Source organism: Xenopus laevis, chromosome 4S (genome assembly GCF_017654675.1).
Source record: "Xenopus laevis strain J_2021 chromosome 4S, Xenopus_laevis_v10.1, whole genome shotgun sequence".
In the NCBI taxonomy this organism is placed as follows: domain Eukaryota; kingdom Metazoa; phylum Chordata; class Amphibia; order Anura; family Pipidae; genus Xenopus; species Xenopus laevis.
Genome location: NC_054378.1, coordinates 23,259,023 through 23,277,587, shown reverse-complemented (window position 1 = coordinate 23,277,587; position 18,565 = coordinate 23,259,023). Strand labels below are relative to the sequence as shown.

The 18,565-nt window shown below is 48.4% G+C and overlaps 2 protein-coding genes and 1 long non-coding RNA gene across 9 annotated transcripts in view; all 3 read left to right on the top strand.

Moving 5' to 3' along the window:
* LOC121393198 overlaps positions 1–6,794 on the top strand; it is an 80,203-nt gene extending 73,409 nt beyond the window's left edge. For all 3 annotated transcript variants that reach the window (XR_005960834.1, XR_005960833.1, XR_005960835.1), the window contains one exon: positions 6,617–6,794. This is a non-coding gene — a long non-coding RNA (uncharacterized LOC121393198). The remainder of the gene's footprint in view (positions 1–6,616) is intronic.
* A 3,087-nt stretch (positions 6,795–9,881) lies between these two features.
* myod1.S (myogenic differentiation 1 S homeolog) lies at positions 9,882–12,463 on the top strand. The gene is given in 3 exon segments (NM_001085897.1): positions 9,882–10,570; positions 11,555–11,633; positions 11,771–12,463. Coding segments are annotated over 3 exon segments (870 nt in total). The 5' UTR covers positions 9,882–10,027; the 3' UTR covers positions 12,019–12,463.
* Positions 12,464–15,904: 3,441 nt separating this feature from the next.
* The window catches only part of LOC108715325 (potassium voltage-gated channel subfamily C member 1), a 36,318-nt gene continuing 33,657 nt past the window's right edge, over positions 15,905–18,565 (top strand). The window contains exon 1 of one of the 5 annotated variants that reach the window (XM_018260385.2): positions 15,905–17,842. In XM_018260385.2, coding sequence (XP_018115874.1) covers positions 17,273–17,842 — 570 coding nt within the window. In that variant the 5' untranslated portion in view covers positions 15,905–17,272. The remainder of the gene's footprint in view (positions 17,843–18,565) is intronic. The other 4 variants (XM_041561055.1, XR_005960828.1, XM_018260384.2 and 1 more) reach the window with 4 other exon arrangements.

Below are 18,565 nucleotides of genomic sequence, written 5' to 3'. Positions count from 1 at the left end.
CCAAATTCTTACATGTGTTAATTGGGTCCCCAAAACATACACAAAGGCACTGCTTCCTGATTAAAGTGGTCCTCTTCCATGTGTATGTGATAAGGACTTTTGTAAGCTCACTCGGGCAGGGACTGATGGGAATGGGATAGGGACCTTAGACTGTAAGCTCAGTGGGGCAGGGACTGATAGGAATTTGATAGGAACCTTAGATTGTAAGATCATTCGGGCAGAAACTGATGGGAATGTGAAAGGAACCTTAGACTGTAAGCTCAATCGGGCAAGGACATGATGGGAATTTGATAGGGACCTTAGATTGTAACACCATTGGGGTAGGGAATGACGGGAATGTAAAAGGGACCTTAGACTGTAAGTAATATGGGGCAGGAATTGATAGGAATGTGATAGGGTCCTTAGACTGTAAGCTCAGTGGGTTAGGGACTGATGGGAATGTGATTGGGACCTTAGATTGTAATCTCACTGGGGCAGGAACAGATGGAAATGTGATAGGGACCTTAGATTGTAAGCTCACTGGGGCAGGGACTGATGGGAATGTGATAGGAAACTTAGACTGTAAGCTCACTGGGACAGGGACTGATGGAAATGTGATAGGGACCTTAGGTTGTAAGTTCACTGGGGTAGGGACTGATGTGAATGTGATAGGGACCTTACAGTGTAAGTTCTATGGGGTAGGAATTGATGGGAATGTGATAGGGCCCTTAGAATGTAAGCTCAGTGTTGCAGGGACTGATGGGAATGTGATAGGAAACTTAGATTGTAATCTCACGGGGGGGGCTGAAGTATGTGGCTGGTGGAAGTCTGCTCAAGAACTGTAGCTCAATTGATACTGGGGGCCCAGGGTCCATTACAGCTGATGGAAACTCAGGTCTTGGTGTGCTGGGATATGGCAGTGAATTTGCAGCGGTGTCTTTAGGGTTAAACTGTTATAGGGCAAAAGGCAGTTAAAGTGTCTCTTCTCCCCAGGGAAACCCAATACACTTGGAGCTGCCCCACCCAGGGGCTAATTTGCCCATAAACCACTCAGACCATATGATCAGTATCTGGGGGTTAATCTCCTGCAGCATCCATAGCTAATGGGACCCATTACACAGACCGTGTCCTGGGGTAGAATATCACTGAAATCACAATGCCAGAAAGTGATCTGCCTGAATATCATTGCACCAACCCTGCCCCATATCTGCCCATCCTCCACTGTGCCTGTGTCTCGTGTCTGGGGTTACTGGGGGTTACAGTTGTACATTGTAATGCATAGTGTCCAATCCACAGGCTGAATGGCTAATACCAAATCCATAATATTCATCCCCGCCTCCCAGGCACCCCCCTCCTCCAGATCACCCCCCCAACTCCCAGGCACCCTCACCTCCTGATCATCCCTTCAACTCCCAGGCACCCTCTCCTCCTAATCTTCCCCCCAACTCCCAGGCACCCTCACCTCCTGATCATCCCCTGAACTCCCAGGCACCCAATACTCCTGATCATCCCCCCCAACTGACAGACATTATCACCTCCTGCTGATCCCTACAACTGCCATTTAAACTCTATAACAGGCCTTATTGCCAACTTGTAACAATTTCATAGTTACATCAAGTTCAACCCCTCCAAATGAAACTCACTGCCCATGCACTCACACTGACCCCTCCATACACTCACGCTGACCCCCTCCATACACACACTCACACTTACCCCTCCATACACTCACATACACACTCACACTGACCCCTCCATACACTCACATAGACACTCACACTAACCCCTCCATACACTTAGACTCCCACTGACCCCTCCATACACTCACACTGACCTCTCCATACATTCACACTGACCCCTCCATACACTCACGTACACACTCACACTAACCCCTCAATACACTTACACTCACACTGACCACTCCATACACTCACACTGACCCCCTCCATACACTCACATACTGTACATACTCATACCAACCTCTCCATACACTCACATACATACTCACACTGACCCCTCCATGCTCACACTCACACTGACCCCTCCATTCACTCACACTAACCCCCTCTATGCACACACTCACACTGACCCCTCCATACAGTTACACTCACAATGACCCCTCTATACACTCACACTGACCACCTCCATACACACACTCACACTGACCCCTCCATACACTCACATACATACTCACACTGACCCCTCCATCGACACACTGACCCCTCCATACACTTACATTCACACTGACCCCTCCATACACTCACACTGACCCCCTCCATACACACACTCACACTGACCCCTCCATACACTCACGTACACACTCACACTAATCCCTCCATACACTTACACTCACGCTGACCCCTCCATACACTCACACTGACCCCTCCATACACTCACATACACACTCACACTGACCCCTCCATACACTTACACTCATACTGACCCCTCCATACACTCACATACAAACTCACACTGACCCCCTCCATACACTCACATACTGTATATACTCATACCAACCCCTCCATACACTCACATACATACTCACACTGACCCCTCCATACACTTATACTCACACTGACCCCTTCATACAGTTACACTCACACTGACCCCCTCAATACACACACACACACACACACTGACCCCTCCATACACTCACACTGACCCCCTCCATACACACACTCACACTGACCCCTCCATACACTCAAACTGACCCCTCCATACACTCACACTGACCCCCTCCATACACACACTCACACTGACCCCTCCATACACTCACACTGACCTCCTCCATAAACACACTCACAATAACCCCCTCCATACACACACTCACACTTACCCCTCCATACACTCACATACATACTCACACTGACCCCTCCATACACTTACACTCATACTGACCCCTCCATACACTCACATACAAACTCACACTGACCCCCTCCTTACACTCACATACTGTATATACTCATACCAACCCCTCCATACACTCACATACATACTCACACTGACCCCTCCATACACTTACACTCACACTGACCCCTCCATACACTCACATACATACTCACACTGACCCCTCCATACACTTACACTCATACTGACCCCTCCATACACTCACATACATACTCACACTGACCCCTCCATACACTCACATACATACTCACACTGACCCCTCCATACACTTACACTCACACTGACCCCTCCATACACTCACATACATACTCACACTGACCCCTCCATACATTCACATACATACTCACACTGACCCCTCCATACATTTACACTCACACTGACCCCTCCATACACTCACATACATACTCACACTGACCCCTCCATACACTTACACTCATACTGACCCCTCCATACACTCACATACATACTCACACTGACCCCCTCCATACACTCACATACTGTATTTACTCATACCAACCCCTCCATACACTCACATACATACTCACACTGACCCCTCCATACACTTACACTCACACTGACCCCTCCATGCACTCACATACATACTCACACTGACCCCTCCATACACTTACACTCATACTGACCCCTCCATACACTCACATACATACTCACACTGACCCCCTCCATACACTCACATACTGTATATACTCATACCAAAGCCTCCATACACTCACATACATACTCACACTGACCCCTCCATACACTCACATACATACTCACACTGACCCCCTCCATACACAAACTCACACTGACGCTTCCATACACTCACATACATACTCACACTGACCCCTCCATACACTTATACTCACACTGACCCCTTCATACAGTTACACTCACACTGACCCCCTCAATACACACACACACACACACACTGACCCCTCCATACACTCACACTGACCCCCTCCATACACACACTCACACTGACCCCTCCATACACTCAAACTGACCCCTCCATACACTCACACTGACCCCCTCCATACACACACTCACACTGACCCCTCCATACACTCACACTGACCTCCTCCATAAACACACTCACAATAACCCCCTCCATACACACACTCACACTTACCCCTCCATACACTCACATACATACTCACACTGACCCCTCCATACACTTACACTCATACTGACCCCTCCATACACTCACATACAAACTCACACTGACCCCCTCCTTACACTCACATACTGTATATACTCATACCAACCCCTCCATACACTCACATACATACTCACACTGACCCCTCCATACACTTACACTCACACTGACCCCTCCAAACACTCACATACATACTCACACTGACCCCTCCATACACTTACACTCATACTGACCCCTCCATACACTCACATACATACTCACACTGACCCCTCCATACACTCACATACATACTCACACTGACCCCTCCATACACTTACACTCACACTGACCCCTCCATACACTCACATACATACTCACACTGACCCCTCCATACATTCACATACATACTCACACTGACCCCTCCATACACTTACACTCACACTGACCCCTCCATACACTCACATACATACTCACACTGACCCCTCCATACACTTACACTCATACTGACCCCTCCATACACTCACATACATACTCACACTGACCCCCTCCATACACTCACATACTGTATATACTCATACCAACCCCTCCATACACTCACATACATACTCACACTGACCCCTCCATACACTTACACTCATACTGACCCCTCCATACACTCACATACATACTCACACTGACCCCCTCCATACACTCACATACTGTATATACTCATACCAACCCCTCCATACACTCACATACATACTCACACTGACCCCTCCATACACTTACACTCACACAGACCCCTCCATACACTCACATACATACTCACACTGACCCCTCCATACACTTACACTCATACTGACCCCTCCATACACTCACATACATACTCACACTAACCCCCTCCATACACTCACATACTGTATTTACTCATACCAACCCCTCCATACACTCACATACATACTCACACTGACCCCTCCATACACTTACACTCACACTGAACCCTCCATACACTCACATACATACTCACACTGACCCCTCCATACACTTACACTCATACTGACCCCTCCATACACTCACATACATACTCACACTGACCCCCTCCATACACTCACATACTGTATATACTCATACCAAAGCCTCCATACACTCACATACATACTCACACTGACCCCTCCATACACTCACATACATACTCACACTGACCCCTCCATACACTCACATACATACTCACACTGACCCCTTCATACAGTTACACTCACACTGACCCCCTCAATACACACACACACACACACTGACCCCTCCATACACTCACACTGACCCCCTCCATACACACACTCACACTGACCCCTCCATACACTCAAACTGACCCCTCCATACACTCACACTGACCCCCTCCATACACACACTCACACTGACCCCTCCATACACTCACACTGACCTCCTCCATAAACACACTCACAATAACCCCCTCCATACACACACTCACACTTACCCCTCCATACACTCACATACATATTCACACTGACCCCTCCATACACTTACACTCACACTGACCAATCCATACACTCACACTGACCCCCTCCATACATACACTCACACTGACCCCCTCCATACACACACTCACACTGACCCCTCCATACACTCACACTGACCCCCTCCACAAACACATAAACTGCAGAGGAGCAAGTACAGAGCCAGGTCCCCTGGTCCCCTGCTCTGTTACAGTGACAGTGTTATGAGGAGACAGTGTTATGGGGGTGACAATGTTATGGGGGAAGACTGTTATTATGAGGGGGGAAACAGTGTTATGGGGGAATACTGTTATGAGGGGGGAGACAGTGTTATGGTGAGACAGGGATATGGGGAAGATTGTTATTATGAGGGGGGAGACAGTGTTATGGGGGAAGACTGTTATGAGGGAATACTGTTATGAGGGGGGAGACAGTGTTATGGAGGAGAGAGTGTTATGGGCGGGGAGACAGTGTTATGGGGAGACAGTGTTATGGGGGAAGACTGTTATTATGAGGGGTGTGACAGTGTTATGGGGAGACTGTTATGAAGGGAGTGACAGTGTTATGGGGGAGACAGTGTTATGGGGGTGACAGTGTTATGGGGGAAACACTGTTATGAGGGAGGAGACAGTGTTATGGGGGGAGACTCTTATGGGGGGTCGATATGCAAGAAGTGTATAAATCACCTGTGACTCAGTCGGGTTCAGCTATTAGAAAAACAGATCAAATGTCCAGTGAGCAACCACCAAGTGAAACCCAATCGCCCCAACACATCCCTCAAACAACTTGTCATCCTCACTGGAACCCACATGGCAGCTTCCACCCCACAAGCAATGATCTTCAAGGAAGAAGAGAACAGATCACTTGTACATACACTTACATTCACACTGACACATTTTTCTGATCCTGGGCAATGTGCCCCCAAAGCTCCTGCCTCCCCTCCCGATTCCAGAGTACACATTTGCCACCCTTATTTTGTTTGTTGCTGGGGATTTTGGTTCTGTATGACTGTAATACAGTGTTATTGTAATGTTATTTAAATAATGTTCATTTTTTGTTGTAAAGTTTTCAATAAAAAACATAAAAACCCTCTAGCTCTTATCCCTAGGTTTTGGGCCATCGCCTTCCACAATGGTCTTGACTGCACAAGCTTTTCTGAGCAGCTACAGGCAAACTGGAGGACACTCGGCACCCTGAGAACTGCTGATCAATCCCATGTCGTAGGGATACAAACAACTCCCTGGACAGCAGGCAAATATCACTGGGCAAATGAGTGCTTCAGAGTAAATAGAATTCCTGGCACCAGCACCATCATCACATTACTTGGCATCTGCTACTGGCCAGCACTGTGCTGTGTGTCGATAACTGGGCACAAGGGGGAATGAGAAGGGTCTGGGACTAATAATTCTCTTCCCAATCTGGGGCAAAAAGACTCTCCTGCCCTCTTCTACCAATGATTTAGTATTGCCCAACCTACTCCTACTCACCCAAATACTACTACTACTACACCCATAAAGTGTCACCCTCCGAGCAGGAATTTGTCAGTTAAACAAACTACTGCTACTATATACACCATCTCTTCCTACTATACCTGCCATCCCACAGTCACACTCCCTTCCCAGAGACTATTATCCCACTGTTACTATAGGCACCATCTCTCCCTACTATACCTGCTATCCCACAGCCACAGTCCCTTCCCAGAGACTATTATCCCACTGTTACTATAGGCACCATCTCTCCCTACTATACTTGCTATCCCACAGTCACACTCCCTTCCCAGAGACTATTATCCCACTGTTACTGTAGGCACCATCTATACCTGCTATCCCACAGTCACACTACCTTCCCAGAGACTATTATCAAACTGTTACTATAGGCACCATCTCTCCCTACGATACCTGCTATCCCACAGTCACACTCCCTCCCCAGAGACTATTATCCCAATGTTACTATAAGCACCATCTCTCCCTACTATACCTGCTATTCCACAGTCACACTCCCTTCCCAGAGACTATTATCCCACTGTTACTATAGGCACCATCTCTCCCTACTTTACCTGCTATCCCACAGTCACACTCCCTTCCCAGAGACTATTATCCCACTGTTACTATAGGCACCATCTCTCCCTACTATACCTGCTATCCCACAGTCACAATCCCTTCCCAGAGACTATTATCCAACTGTTACTATAGGCACCATCTCTCCCTACTATACCTGCTATCCCACAGTCACACTTCCTTCCCAGAGACTATTAACCCACTGTTACTATAGGCACCATCTCTCCCTACTATATCTGCTATCCCACAGTCACCCTCCCTTCCTAGAGACTATTATGCCACTGTTACTATAGGGCAGTTGGTGTAGTTGCTGGGGGTACTGGAAAGGCAGATCAAGTCATGGAAGTTTAATTATAGGAGTTTTGAGTCAGTAAATAAAATGATGGGGTTTAGGGAAGTTGTTATGAACGGTATTTTGGGGGAAGTGTTTGTGGGGAATTGATTCTAGAGCACAGGGGGTGAAACAGGAGCAGGTTAAATGGATTTTCCACAGTTGGCTGGTGAAGGTCTCCCCCTTGTGGACATATTTCCCAGCAGCCCTTGTCAGGCCTCACTTCCCACCCAGGAGATGACAAGAGCCTCTGGCTTTGATGTGGGCCTAATTTGGCATTTGCAGGAAGGTGCCGCGTTAATAATGAGTTTTTAGCTTCTGTTCATTAGCAAGTTCTATGGTCACAGGAGATCGCAGAACAAATACCCCAAGTGCGAACTTTCGCACCCCCTTCCTTTCCTGGGGTAGTTTAACCCCTGCAGCTCCGGTTTAGTTACACAACAGGTAACTTGAGGAGTAGACACGGACACAAGGGGTGATAGGGTGGCCCCCATACTCGGAGGGATGTTTCTAGAGAGTTTTTTGTTACCCCTTTAACTTGCCTCCCTTGCAAGCAGGCACATTATTCAGTTCCAACCCTCTGGGGCAGGTCAATAAAATGGTCACTTTCTTATTGAGATTATTGGGGTGATAATAATCTTTTCCTGCAGATCCCTACTGTGATAAAATTTTTATGAGAGCAGCCAACACCCCAGCTGATCTACATGTAAGGAGACTGATTTGGGGGGCTCCTTTTGCACCAATGTTTCTGTATCTTCCCCTATCCTATCACAAACCAGAAAATATTGTTTAACGCTAATTAACTCATTTTCCCATTATTATTATCACTATTAATAATAATAATAATAATAATAATAGCAGCTAATTACAGTAATATCTTCCGATTATTCTCTGCTGCTCGATTATCTGCTGAATCCACTAACCATTCACAGAGCGACTGATCTGTGGATGCTGCTAGGTTTGCGAATATAGCGAATTTATCTACTTTGCGATATTAGAGAATGAGTTGATGGGGGTGGGGCTGTAATACAACATACAGGGAATGTGGGGTGCAGGGGAAAACGGGGTTTATTTGTATTTCTTTTCTAGGGAATAATATTTCATTTATTCTCTTTTCCTACAATGAAGCGAATCTGAATCTAGTGTCACAAGTCACAGGAGGGTCTCACATATTCTTGTGTGTTTCACTTGTAGATAAGACTTGAAAGGGAATCTCTGAGGAAGTTGAATTAAATTAGGAAATTAGCACTTAGCTCTGGGACTCCCGGTACCAAGCGAAATCTTTGGGATCCCAGAAGGTGCGAATGGAGAATTTCCCTATTGGGGCGGGGGGGGGGAGCAGAGAGGGAGAAATAACCTGTCAGACACTATATATCCAGTTCCATGACAAGTGGAGGATATTTGGGGCACAGGGAAACTGGGAATTGGAATGAATTCATTGAACCGTTTTAAGGACGAATAAAGTGACTTGGAATGAATTCATTAAACCGTTTTAAGGACGAATAAAGTGACTTTTCGTGTGGAGTGGAACGAATTTCGATAAAAGGGAGAAAGCTTCCACCGTGGGGAGGCAAATGCCACGGTTACTGTGGGAGAGGAAAGGGGCTCCGCCTGTTCTTTACTGGCAAATGGAAATTAAACGAAATCTTTGCTCTGGGGCCCCCCAGCCCCAAGTCCTTAGGATCCTTCGTTTGGAGAAATTTGTCGGGTTACGATAAAGGTGAAATATGAGGGAAATAGGAAGGCTCCTTCTCTCTGAAACATCACAAAGTTCTAGACAAGAAACTGTCAGGCAGAGGGTCTGCAGCAACTTTACACTGGGGCTTAATCCTTCAGCCAATCAGAGAGCAGTATTAACCCAAGGGACACAACGCCCACTTGGCTGGCCCCATGCCCTGATTGGTCCCCCCCCCCGGTGCAACTGGACAGGGCCGAGCACATCCCTCCTAAAAGTGCAGCCATAAATAGAGTGTGGACAGAAAGGCATCAGGTGCCCTGAGAGGGTGAGAGCTGCCAAGAGTCCAGATTTCCTACAACGGGGCAAGGTGACTGTGCGTGGGCATTCGGACTGGACCCCAGAGCTGTGGATCTTTTAAACCTTCGCTGGGAGTAGTGACTTTGCGCTGTTTCTATGGAGCTGTTGCCCCCACCACTGCGGGACATGGAAGTCACTGAGGGATCTCTCTGCGCCTTCCCGACCCCCGACGACTTCTACGACGACCCCTGTTTCAATACCTCAGACATGAGTTTCTTTGAAGACCTGGACCCCAGGCTGGTGCACGTGACTCTTCTGAAACCAGAGGAACCCCACCATAACGAGGATGAGCACGTGAGGGCCCCCAGTGGGCACCATCAGGCTGGCAGGTGCTTGTTGTGGGCATGCAAAGCCTGTAAGAGAAAGACAACCAATGCCGACAGGAGGAAGGCCGCCACTATGAGGGAGAGAAGGAGACTCAGCAAGGTCAATGAAGCGTTTGAGACCCTGAAGCGATACACCTCAACTAACCCCAACCAAAGGCTCCCCAAAGTGGAGATCCTGCGCAACGCGATTCGCTACATAGAGAGCCTCCAGGCTCTGCTCCACGACCAGGATGAGGCTTTCTACCCGGTTCTGGAACATTACAGTGGGGACTCAGATGCCTCAAGCCCCAGGTCCAACTGCTCCGATGGCATGGTAAGTGGCACCGGGCTCATGTATTATCATGGCACCCCAGTGTTCCTTGTAGCCCCAAACATACTGGGCCTTCTGTGTGGTCCCTCATACTCATATATAATTCTTTCTCTGTACCCCCATTCTCACTGAATCTTCTCTGTAACCCCATTCTAATCTCCACTCTGAGTCTACTCTGTACCCCCATATTGGTAGATCCCACAAAAAGCAGGATAAGGGTTTTATCCCATTAGAGAGTTTAGTAACCAAGATCAATCTGTCATCTCTTTCTCTATACACACACATACAGTATATATTTATATAACTGCCTATATCTCTGTGTTGATAATTCTGTATCTGAGACGTAGGCATTAGGGGGTTGATAGTCCTGTATCTGAGATGTAGGCATTAGGGGTGGAGGTGTCTGTTCCCAGCAGGCTCCTGTCATTCTCACCTCTGTCCCACTCTAATTAGAAGGGGCATGGACCCCCTGCCGACACTAAGCTGGACAGTCATGTAATTGGTCAGTTCACCTTGGGGATTTCAGCATCAGCATGGGGAGGGGTTGTTTTCTCCCTTTGCTCATAACAAGGTTACAGATGTACAAAAACATATATACCCCTGCCCAACTCCCAGCAATACCCCCTGACTGCCAGTAAAGGTTCCACTGTAACTGCCACTCTCATTGCTTTGCCCCCATTTGTACATGGTATGGGTTGTTAAACAGACATTTTGGGGTGAATGAGAGATCCCCCCATGAGGCTAAATTGGGAGCCACTTTGGTGGGGTTTTTTTTCAATTTGCAGGGAGTTCTGGAAAAGGGAAACTTCATTGACTTGTTTCTTATTTCCTCCTCGTTAATGCATTTTGCTTCCACCAAACCTTAGACACAACAAGTTCCCTAATTGCCCATACCCTGTAATTTAAGGGGGTTCTGGCCTGTATGTGGGGGGGTCGCTTAATAGAGGTTTGGGGCAGCAACTGACTTCATTATTTGTCTCTTTACAGATGGATTATAACAGCCCCCCCTGCGGCTCCAGGAGAAGGAACAGCTACGACAGCAGCTTCTACAGTGACAGCCCAAATGGTGAGTTATGGGTTCCACCACAGATTCTATGTAACGCCCCCCCCATTCTGCTATTTATAACCCCTCAAACTGAGACCTATGTAGCTTCTCCTTCTACCTCCCCTGTGAAAAACCTTCATTCCCTTTGTTCCTTTCAGACTCGAGACTTGGGAAAAGTTCAGTGATCTCCAGCCTTGACTGCCTCTCCAGCATCGTAGAGCGGATCTCCACCCAAAGCCCCAGCTGCCCCGTCCCCACAGCTGTGGATAGTGGATCCGAGGGCAGTCCCTGTTCTCCCCTGCAGGGGGAGACATTGAGCGAGAGAGTAATCACCATCCCTTCTCCCAGCAATACCTGCACTCAACTGTCCCAGGACCCCAGCAGCACCATCTATCACGTCTTATAGGCTTCAGCCTGCCTCCTGCTGGTTGCTGATTTCCATTAACAGGATTCTCTCCTAATTCCTTCCCAATCCATGAACTTCCCCTTTATTTATTGGTTTGTCCTGGCCAAAGGATTCTGCCATATTTCCAATGTAAATAACCAAGCCCCTCCCAATATCCAATCAGATTGCAGCTGGTGTTGAAGGACAGACCACTCTGGAACCTTAGGGGTTACATGACCTGCCAATGTTGTGTTGAGCACGGACAATGGGGCAATTCCCCCCTGAGGCCAAAGGAAACTTGCGGACCACTTTTTGTAAGATTTTTTTATAGATTTGTAAATAAGAGGTGATTGTGCCTTATTTATGTGCTTGGTGTGTTGTGCCAGATGCTCCTTTATATATTTATACTGTGTGAATGCTCCGGATGCTTCCAGAATATTCTAAATAAAGTACCTTATTTATAAACCTGCTGACTCTGTCACCCTACCCTGCCTGGCAGGGAAATCTTATCCCAAGGGCCTCTGGGCCCCACCCCACCCTCCCGGGCCCCACCCTCCCTACTTAACCTTCCTCAATTTTACACAATCATCTGCCCTCCTCTGCCTCTCTCATACTCAGGGGGTTTAGTACAGGGAGTCACACAAACCCTACATTTATAGAACCAGTTGCAATGTAGGTCAGATAAGCACTCACCCCAAATTTCACCCTAACTGGCCTTCAGGCTGGGCCCCCATAGCTCATAACACTGTTACAGATATATAGAAACATTGGGGTAACAGTCACCCTGCTAGAGTTCCAGGGGTAACCAGGGCATAAATAAGCACTCACCCCAAATTTCCCCCCTGAATTGGGGTAACAGTCCCCCTGCTATAGTTCAAGGGGTACCCAAGGCACAGATAAGCACTCACCCCAAATCTCCCCCTAACTGGCTTTCAGACTGGGCCCCTTTAGCTCATAACAAGGTTACCGATATATAGAAACATTGGGGTAACATTCACCCTGCTATAGTTCCAGGGGTACCCAGGGCATAAATAAGTACTCACCCCAAATTTCCCCCTAACTGGCCTTCAGGCTAGGCCCATTTAGCTCCTAACAAGGTTACAGATACATAGAAAAAGTGGGGTAACAATCACCCTGCTATAATTCCAGGGGTACCTAGGGCACAGATAAGCACTCAACCCAAATCTCCCCCTAACTAGCCTTCAGGCTGGGCCCCTGTAGCTCATAACAAGATTACAGATATATAGAAACATTGGGGTAACAGTCATCCTGCTATAGTTCCTACCCAGGGCACAAATAAGCACTCACCCCAAATCCCCCCTAATCTGCCTCCAGGGCGGGCCCTCATTATCCCCTAAAGTTTTGTTGCCTCCCAAAGGGCAATTCTCGTAGTTGGGGGAACAAATTTAGATTTGTATTTTTATGTGCTCTCATTTCACACTGGGGGTCGGCATTAGGATTGGGGTACGTTTTTTTTATTGAAAACGTCACTAGAAAATATAATAAAAAAAAAACTGGGGCAGATGATAGAAATCTGTATGAGACACCCCCCCCAGTTCACAAAAGCAGTATCAGTCCAATTAAGAGTCTGTGCCACAGAGGTCCAGAAGAAGTCAATGAACAAGAGGAACCTGAACCAATGAAGGCACCAATAAACAGGTTTGGGATTTGGGTCAGAGTTTGGGTCAGCTTTAGGGTTTGGGTCAGATTTAGGGTTTCGGCTTGGATCAGCTTTATGGTTTGATTCAGGGTCAGCCTTAGGGTTTGGGTCAGGGTCAGCCTTAGGGTTTGAGTCAGCCTTAGGGTTATTTACTCAGAAGTTTAATACACTGGGCCATTGTATGTATAGAGGGATGCAGCTATACTTAGAGTGTACTGCTTTGAGATGTGGGATTCATGCCCAGAGGTGGACTCCCATTGACTATGGAGTGTTTAGAAAGGCACTGCCATCTGGGTACAACAGGATGTTGCCCTCTGCTGCCATTCTCTATATTTGGTCAAAAGGTTGTGTTCTAAAGAGGACATGGGGATCATGTTGGGAAAACAATATGGCAACAGCTAAATGGTGTAGCCCCATTGGGTGAATCCAGTGCTAATGCCATTATTGATGCTGCACTTATTAGCATAAAGGGATAGCACCCCCCAATCTTAGATCCTAAATTAGGTGTGTTTCAAGAAGAAGGGTGCTAATCTGTAACCATATTGGAGCACTGAATTATATTGGGAAACATTTAGCTGATACCTAAACATAGATTTGTGAGGAAAACACTGCATTATAGGTAAACAATATTTACTGATTTGCACTCAAAAAATGCATTATCGTGTGTAGAGCTGCTCAAAGTAAATGAGCCCTAATATTTATCTCCATTGGGCTGCAAGGCTGCAGTTCTAAAAAGAAACACTAGATGGAGCCATGAAACTGGGACCCAGAGTTGCCATACAGACATGTCTATGCTCCCATCAGGTGGAGCAGGAGATTCATGTGTAGCAGCCTTGCATTGTTAGTTTGTGGCTCACATACTCTCCCTGTGTCCAGCAAGTGCCCCCTCTAATGGGCATTGCTAAACACAAACATCAGGATCCTTGTGCCTAAGAAAAGACACAGTGCAGTTACTATGGGAACACCCCATGTAAAAACCAACCATCATTCATCCTCATTTAAAACCAATTCCAACCATGATACAGCACAAACATTGTGTAACTGTCCCATGATCTACCTACCTCTGTGCAACCAAACTTTTGTGTTGGGATCTCAGTAAGAGTGACTGTGCAAAGTAGTAACTAAGATGGAGACAGTAGGGCAAGATGAAGACAGAAAAGAGACATGGAGACTGTAGGACAAGATGGAGAACGTATGGCAAGATGTAGACAGTTGGGCAAGATGGAGACAGAAGGATGAGATGGAGACAGAAGGATGAGATGGAGACAGTATGGCAAAATGGAAACAATAGGACAAGATGGAGAGAACAGGACAAGGTGGAGACAGTAGGACAAGATGGAGACCATAGGGCGAGATGGAGACAGTAGGACAAGATGGATGCAGTAGAGTAGGATGGGACAGTTGGGCAAGATGGAGACAGAAGGATGAGATGTAGACAGTAGGGCAATATGGAGACAGTAGGACAAGATGGAGACTGTAGGGCAAGATGGAGACATAGGACAAGATGGAAAAGCAGGGCAATGTGAAGACATTAGGACAAGGTGGAGCCAGTAAGACAAAATGGTGACTGCAGAGCAAGTTGGTAGGCAAGATGGAGACAATAAGACAGGCTGGAGACAGTAGGAAAAGATGGAGAGAGTTGGGAATATGGAGACAATAGGAGAAGATGGAGACAGTGGAACAAGATGGAAACAGTGGGGCAGGATGGAGACAGTAGGAGAAGATGGAGAGTGTAGGGGAAGATGGAGATAGTGGGGCAGGATGGAGAGAGTAGGAGAAGATGGAGAGAGTAGGGGGAGATAGAGACAGTGGGGCAGGATGGAGACAGTAGGAGAGGATGGAGACAGTAGGAGAGGATGGAGGCAGTAGGAGAAGATGGAGAGAGTGGAACAAGGTGGAGACAGTAGGAGAGGATGAGACATGACCTAATTACAGGTGAGAAGGGGGGGGCTAACATTAATGATTTGGAGGGTATATAAATAAGGGTTTCTGGTTAACATGTTTAGCAGGACACATGAGGGTAAGTAATCAATGTAATAGAAGGGATGGGGTAACATATATAATAACCAGAATAACAGAATAAGAGTTGCAGGTGGGATCGCTCAGCAGGAGAATGTAGTGCAGACTTATTGCTCTTGTATTTGCCTGTAAAGTCCCTCGCTGGGCGAATCCTTTTTGGGAGAGCACCCCCCCCCCCCAGTTAGGGCAGACTGGGCAGTGCAGGTGCTAATCATCCAGCGCTAGGACCGCGCGCATCCCTAAACGCCAGACTCGGGCCTCTGAGCGCATGCTGAAGCCATTCAAGCCAGAGTCCCAGGCAGCCCCACATACACAGGGAGAGGGGACACCTGCCTGGCAGGGAAGGCAACTCCTCAAGTACAGGATAGACTGAGGATAACTGAGCAGGCACTGAGGGGTCCGGGGTCGCCCTCCCACCAAATGATCTGCATTTGACTCTTTCCTGTCACCTAGTAGTGGACTATTCTGTGACAGCTGGGTAACCTGCATTGAGTCTGTTCCAGCCGGTAACCTACATCCCTTCAGCACCAGCCTGTTGGATCCATGTGGTCATTGCCTGCAGTGAGTGCCAGCTTTGTGTCCAACACTCGTCCTAGGGTTCATTTCACCTCCGAGCCATCGGTACCTCCAGTATCCTTTCTAGGAATCTGGGTCTGATTAAGGAGCTCTTGAGCTGTCATTTCAGTACCACGGATTGCGCCATAAACTGGACTCCCTTCGGTACAAACTGGTTTGAGTATTATCCCTTAAAAAGCACCACAAACTGGATCCCCCCCCACACACAGACTGGCACCTTAATTAACCATTCATCAGCCTCTCTGATCTGCAATTCGGATTCACATAAATTGTCCCCTGAACTCCCCCTGTGGTGTATTCCGGATCAGCATCCCGTCCCTCCACGTTTAATGTGAATTAACTGCCTCCCCCCCTCGAAGGAATAGTCCCATCGGCAGTCCCTGTGGCATAATCCGGATTCACAACCTCTTCTACCGCCTTCAATCTGCGCTAATCCGGATTCCCCTTGAGCTGTCCCTTCAGCACCTCATTTCCACACTACGGACCGTTGGTGCCCCTGTCCCTCCCTACAGGAGCAGAGCAGCAGAACAATCAGTACAGTACTGGTTGCCTAGACATTACAATTGGGGACCGCACTAGAAGCAGTTACACCCCCATTTATCCAGCAGACTGGGGCACAATCCTTGGATGGGTGTCCCTGGCTTGGCACTAAGCAGTAGTATTCCCATATAGTTGCCTATCTGGCAGGCACTGAGCAATAAGCCCTTCCCTTGGCACTGCATGTCAGGCTGCCTCTCTGGAGTGGGTCAGTATCTCAGGGGCCACAGGGAGGGGGCGCTCCCACTGATGTGCAGCACTGGGTGGGGGAAAGCTGTCCCACCATTCGTCCCTTCCATGCTATTAAACAAATGAGCAAGGATCTGCCCCAGTGGGGGGTAGTAGGCGGGATCGCTGCGCTCGGCTCCTGTATTGGCTACTCCGCTGGGAATCTGTTGCTGCTGTCGCTGCGCGGCTGTTGCAGTAAATCGCAGGGCTAGGATGAGCGATCCGCGCACGCATGAGTGATGCCTAACGGGCGACATGGGCCAAGGGGACGAGACAGATCGCATCGTGATCAACGTGGGTGGAACGAGGCACCAGACCTACCGCAGCACCCTGCGCACCTTGCCGGGCACCAGATTGGCCTGGCTGGCAGAGCCCGATGCCCACAGCCACTTTGACTATGACCCGCGGGTCGACGAGTTTTTCTTTGACCGACACCCGGGGGTCTTCGCCCACATCCTCAACTACTACCGGACCGGCAAGCTGCACTGCCCCGCCGACGTGTGCGGCCCTTTGTACGAGGAGGAGCTGGCATTCTGGGGCATCGATGAGACCGACGTGGAGCCCTGTTGCTGGATGACCTACCGGCAGCACCGAGATGCAGAGGAAGCACTGGACAGTTTTGGGGGTGGCCCTGTGGACTGTAACGGGGACGACGGGGTCGGAGATGGCACCGGGGACTCTGGGGATGGAGAGGAAGAGCTGGAGATGACCAAGCGCTTGGCACTCAGCGATTCCCCAGATGGCAAACCTGGGGGCTTCTGGAGGAGGTGGCAGCGTCGGATATGGGCTCTCTTTGAGGATCCCTATTCCTCCAGATATGCAAGGGTGAGTCTTGTGCCCTCATCTCCCCTTTATTCTTCCACCCACTCCCCAGTTATGTGGCACTGCCAGGGTCCCCTTGCTCTCCCCACTACCTGGAAACCTTTATTGTGGCAAAACTATGATCTCTTGTTGTGTTTCTTCCCACTACCCATTCCCTCCTTGCTCTGGCATTAGGGTTCTATGCACTTTACAGAGTGCAAACAGGCCCTTTATCACCTTCCAGCAGATGTCACTCCACCCTTACCCATGGCTATGGCATCAGGTTAGGGTTCCCTTTGTGCCCCCCCTCCCGGATCTATAGTCCTTTATTTTGGTACCCTCCTTTACTCTGAAATTAGGGTTCTAAGTCTTTCTCACTGTATTACGGCAAATACAGGCTTGTGCCATTCCCCCGTACTGTGGCCCTGGCAGATAGGCTTGGACCCCCCTGGTGCTGGGGAGTAGAATTCACTATAGGGAAACCAGGCTTGTGATTTATAGGCATCTTGGGTCAGAGAGCAGGCACCTTTCACCCTGTACAGGAAATGGGTGCAATTACTGCAAATGTGGAGATTGGGTAATGACTGACTAATTCACTGATTTCCTGCACAAACACAGCACTAACCCCATATCCAATGGACTCAAAGTCTGGGGGGTGCAGGGAGTTCTGGAAATGAGAGGGGTCCTTAAGACTCCCCATGCTCCCCATTCATGTGTTGCTGGGGTGGGTGGGCTTGGCATTACCTT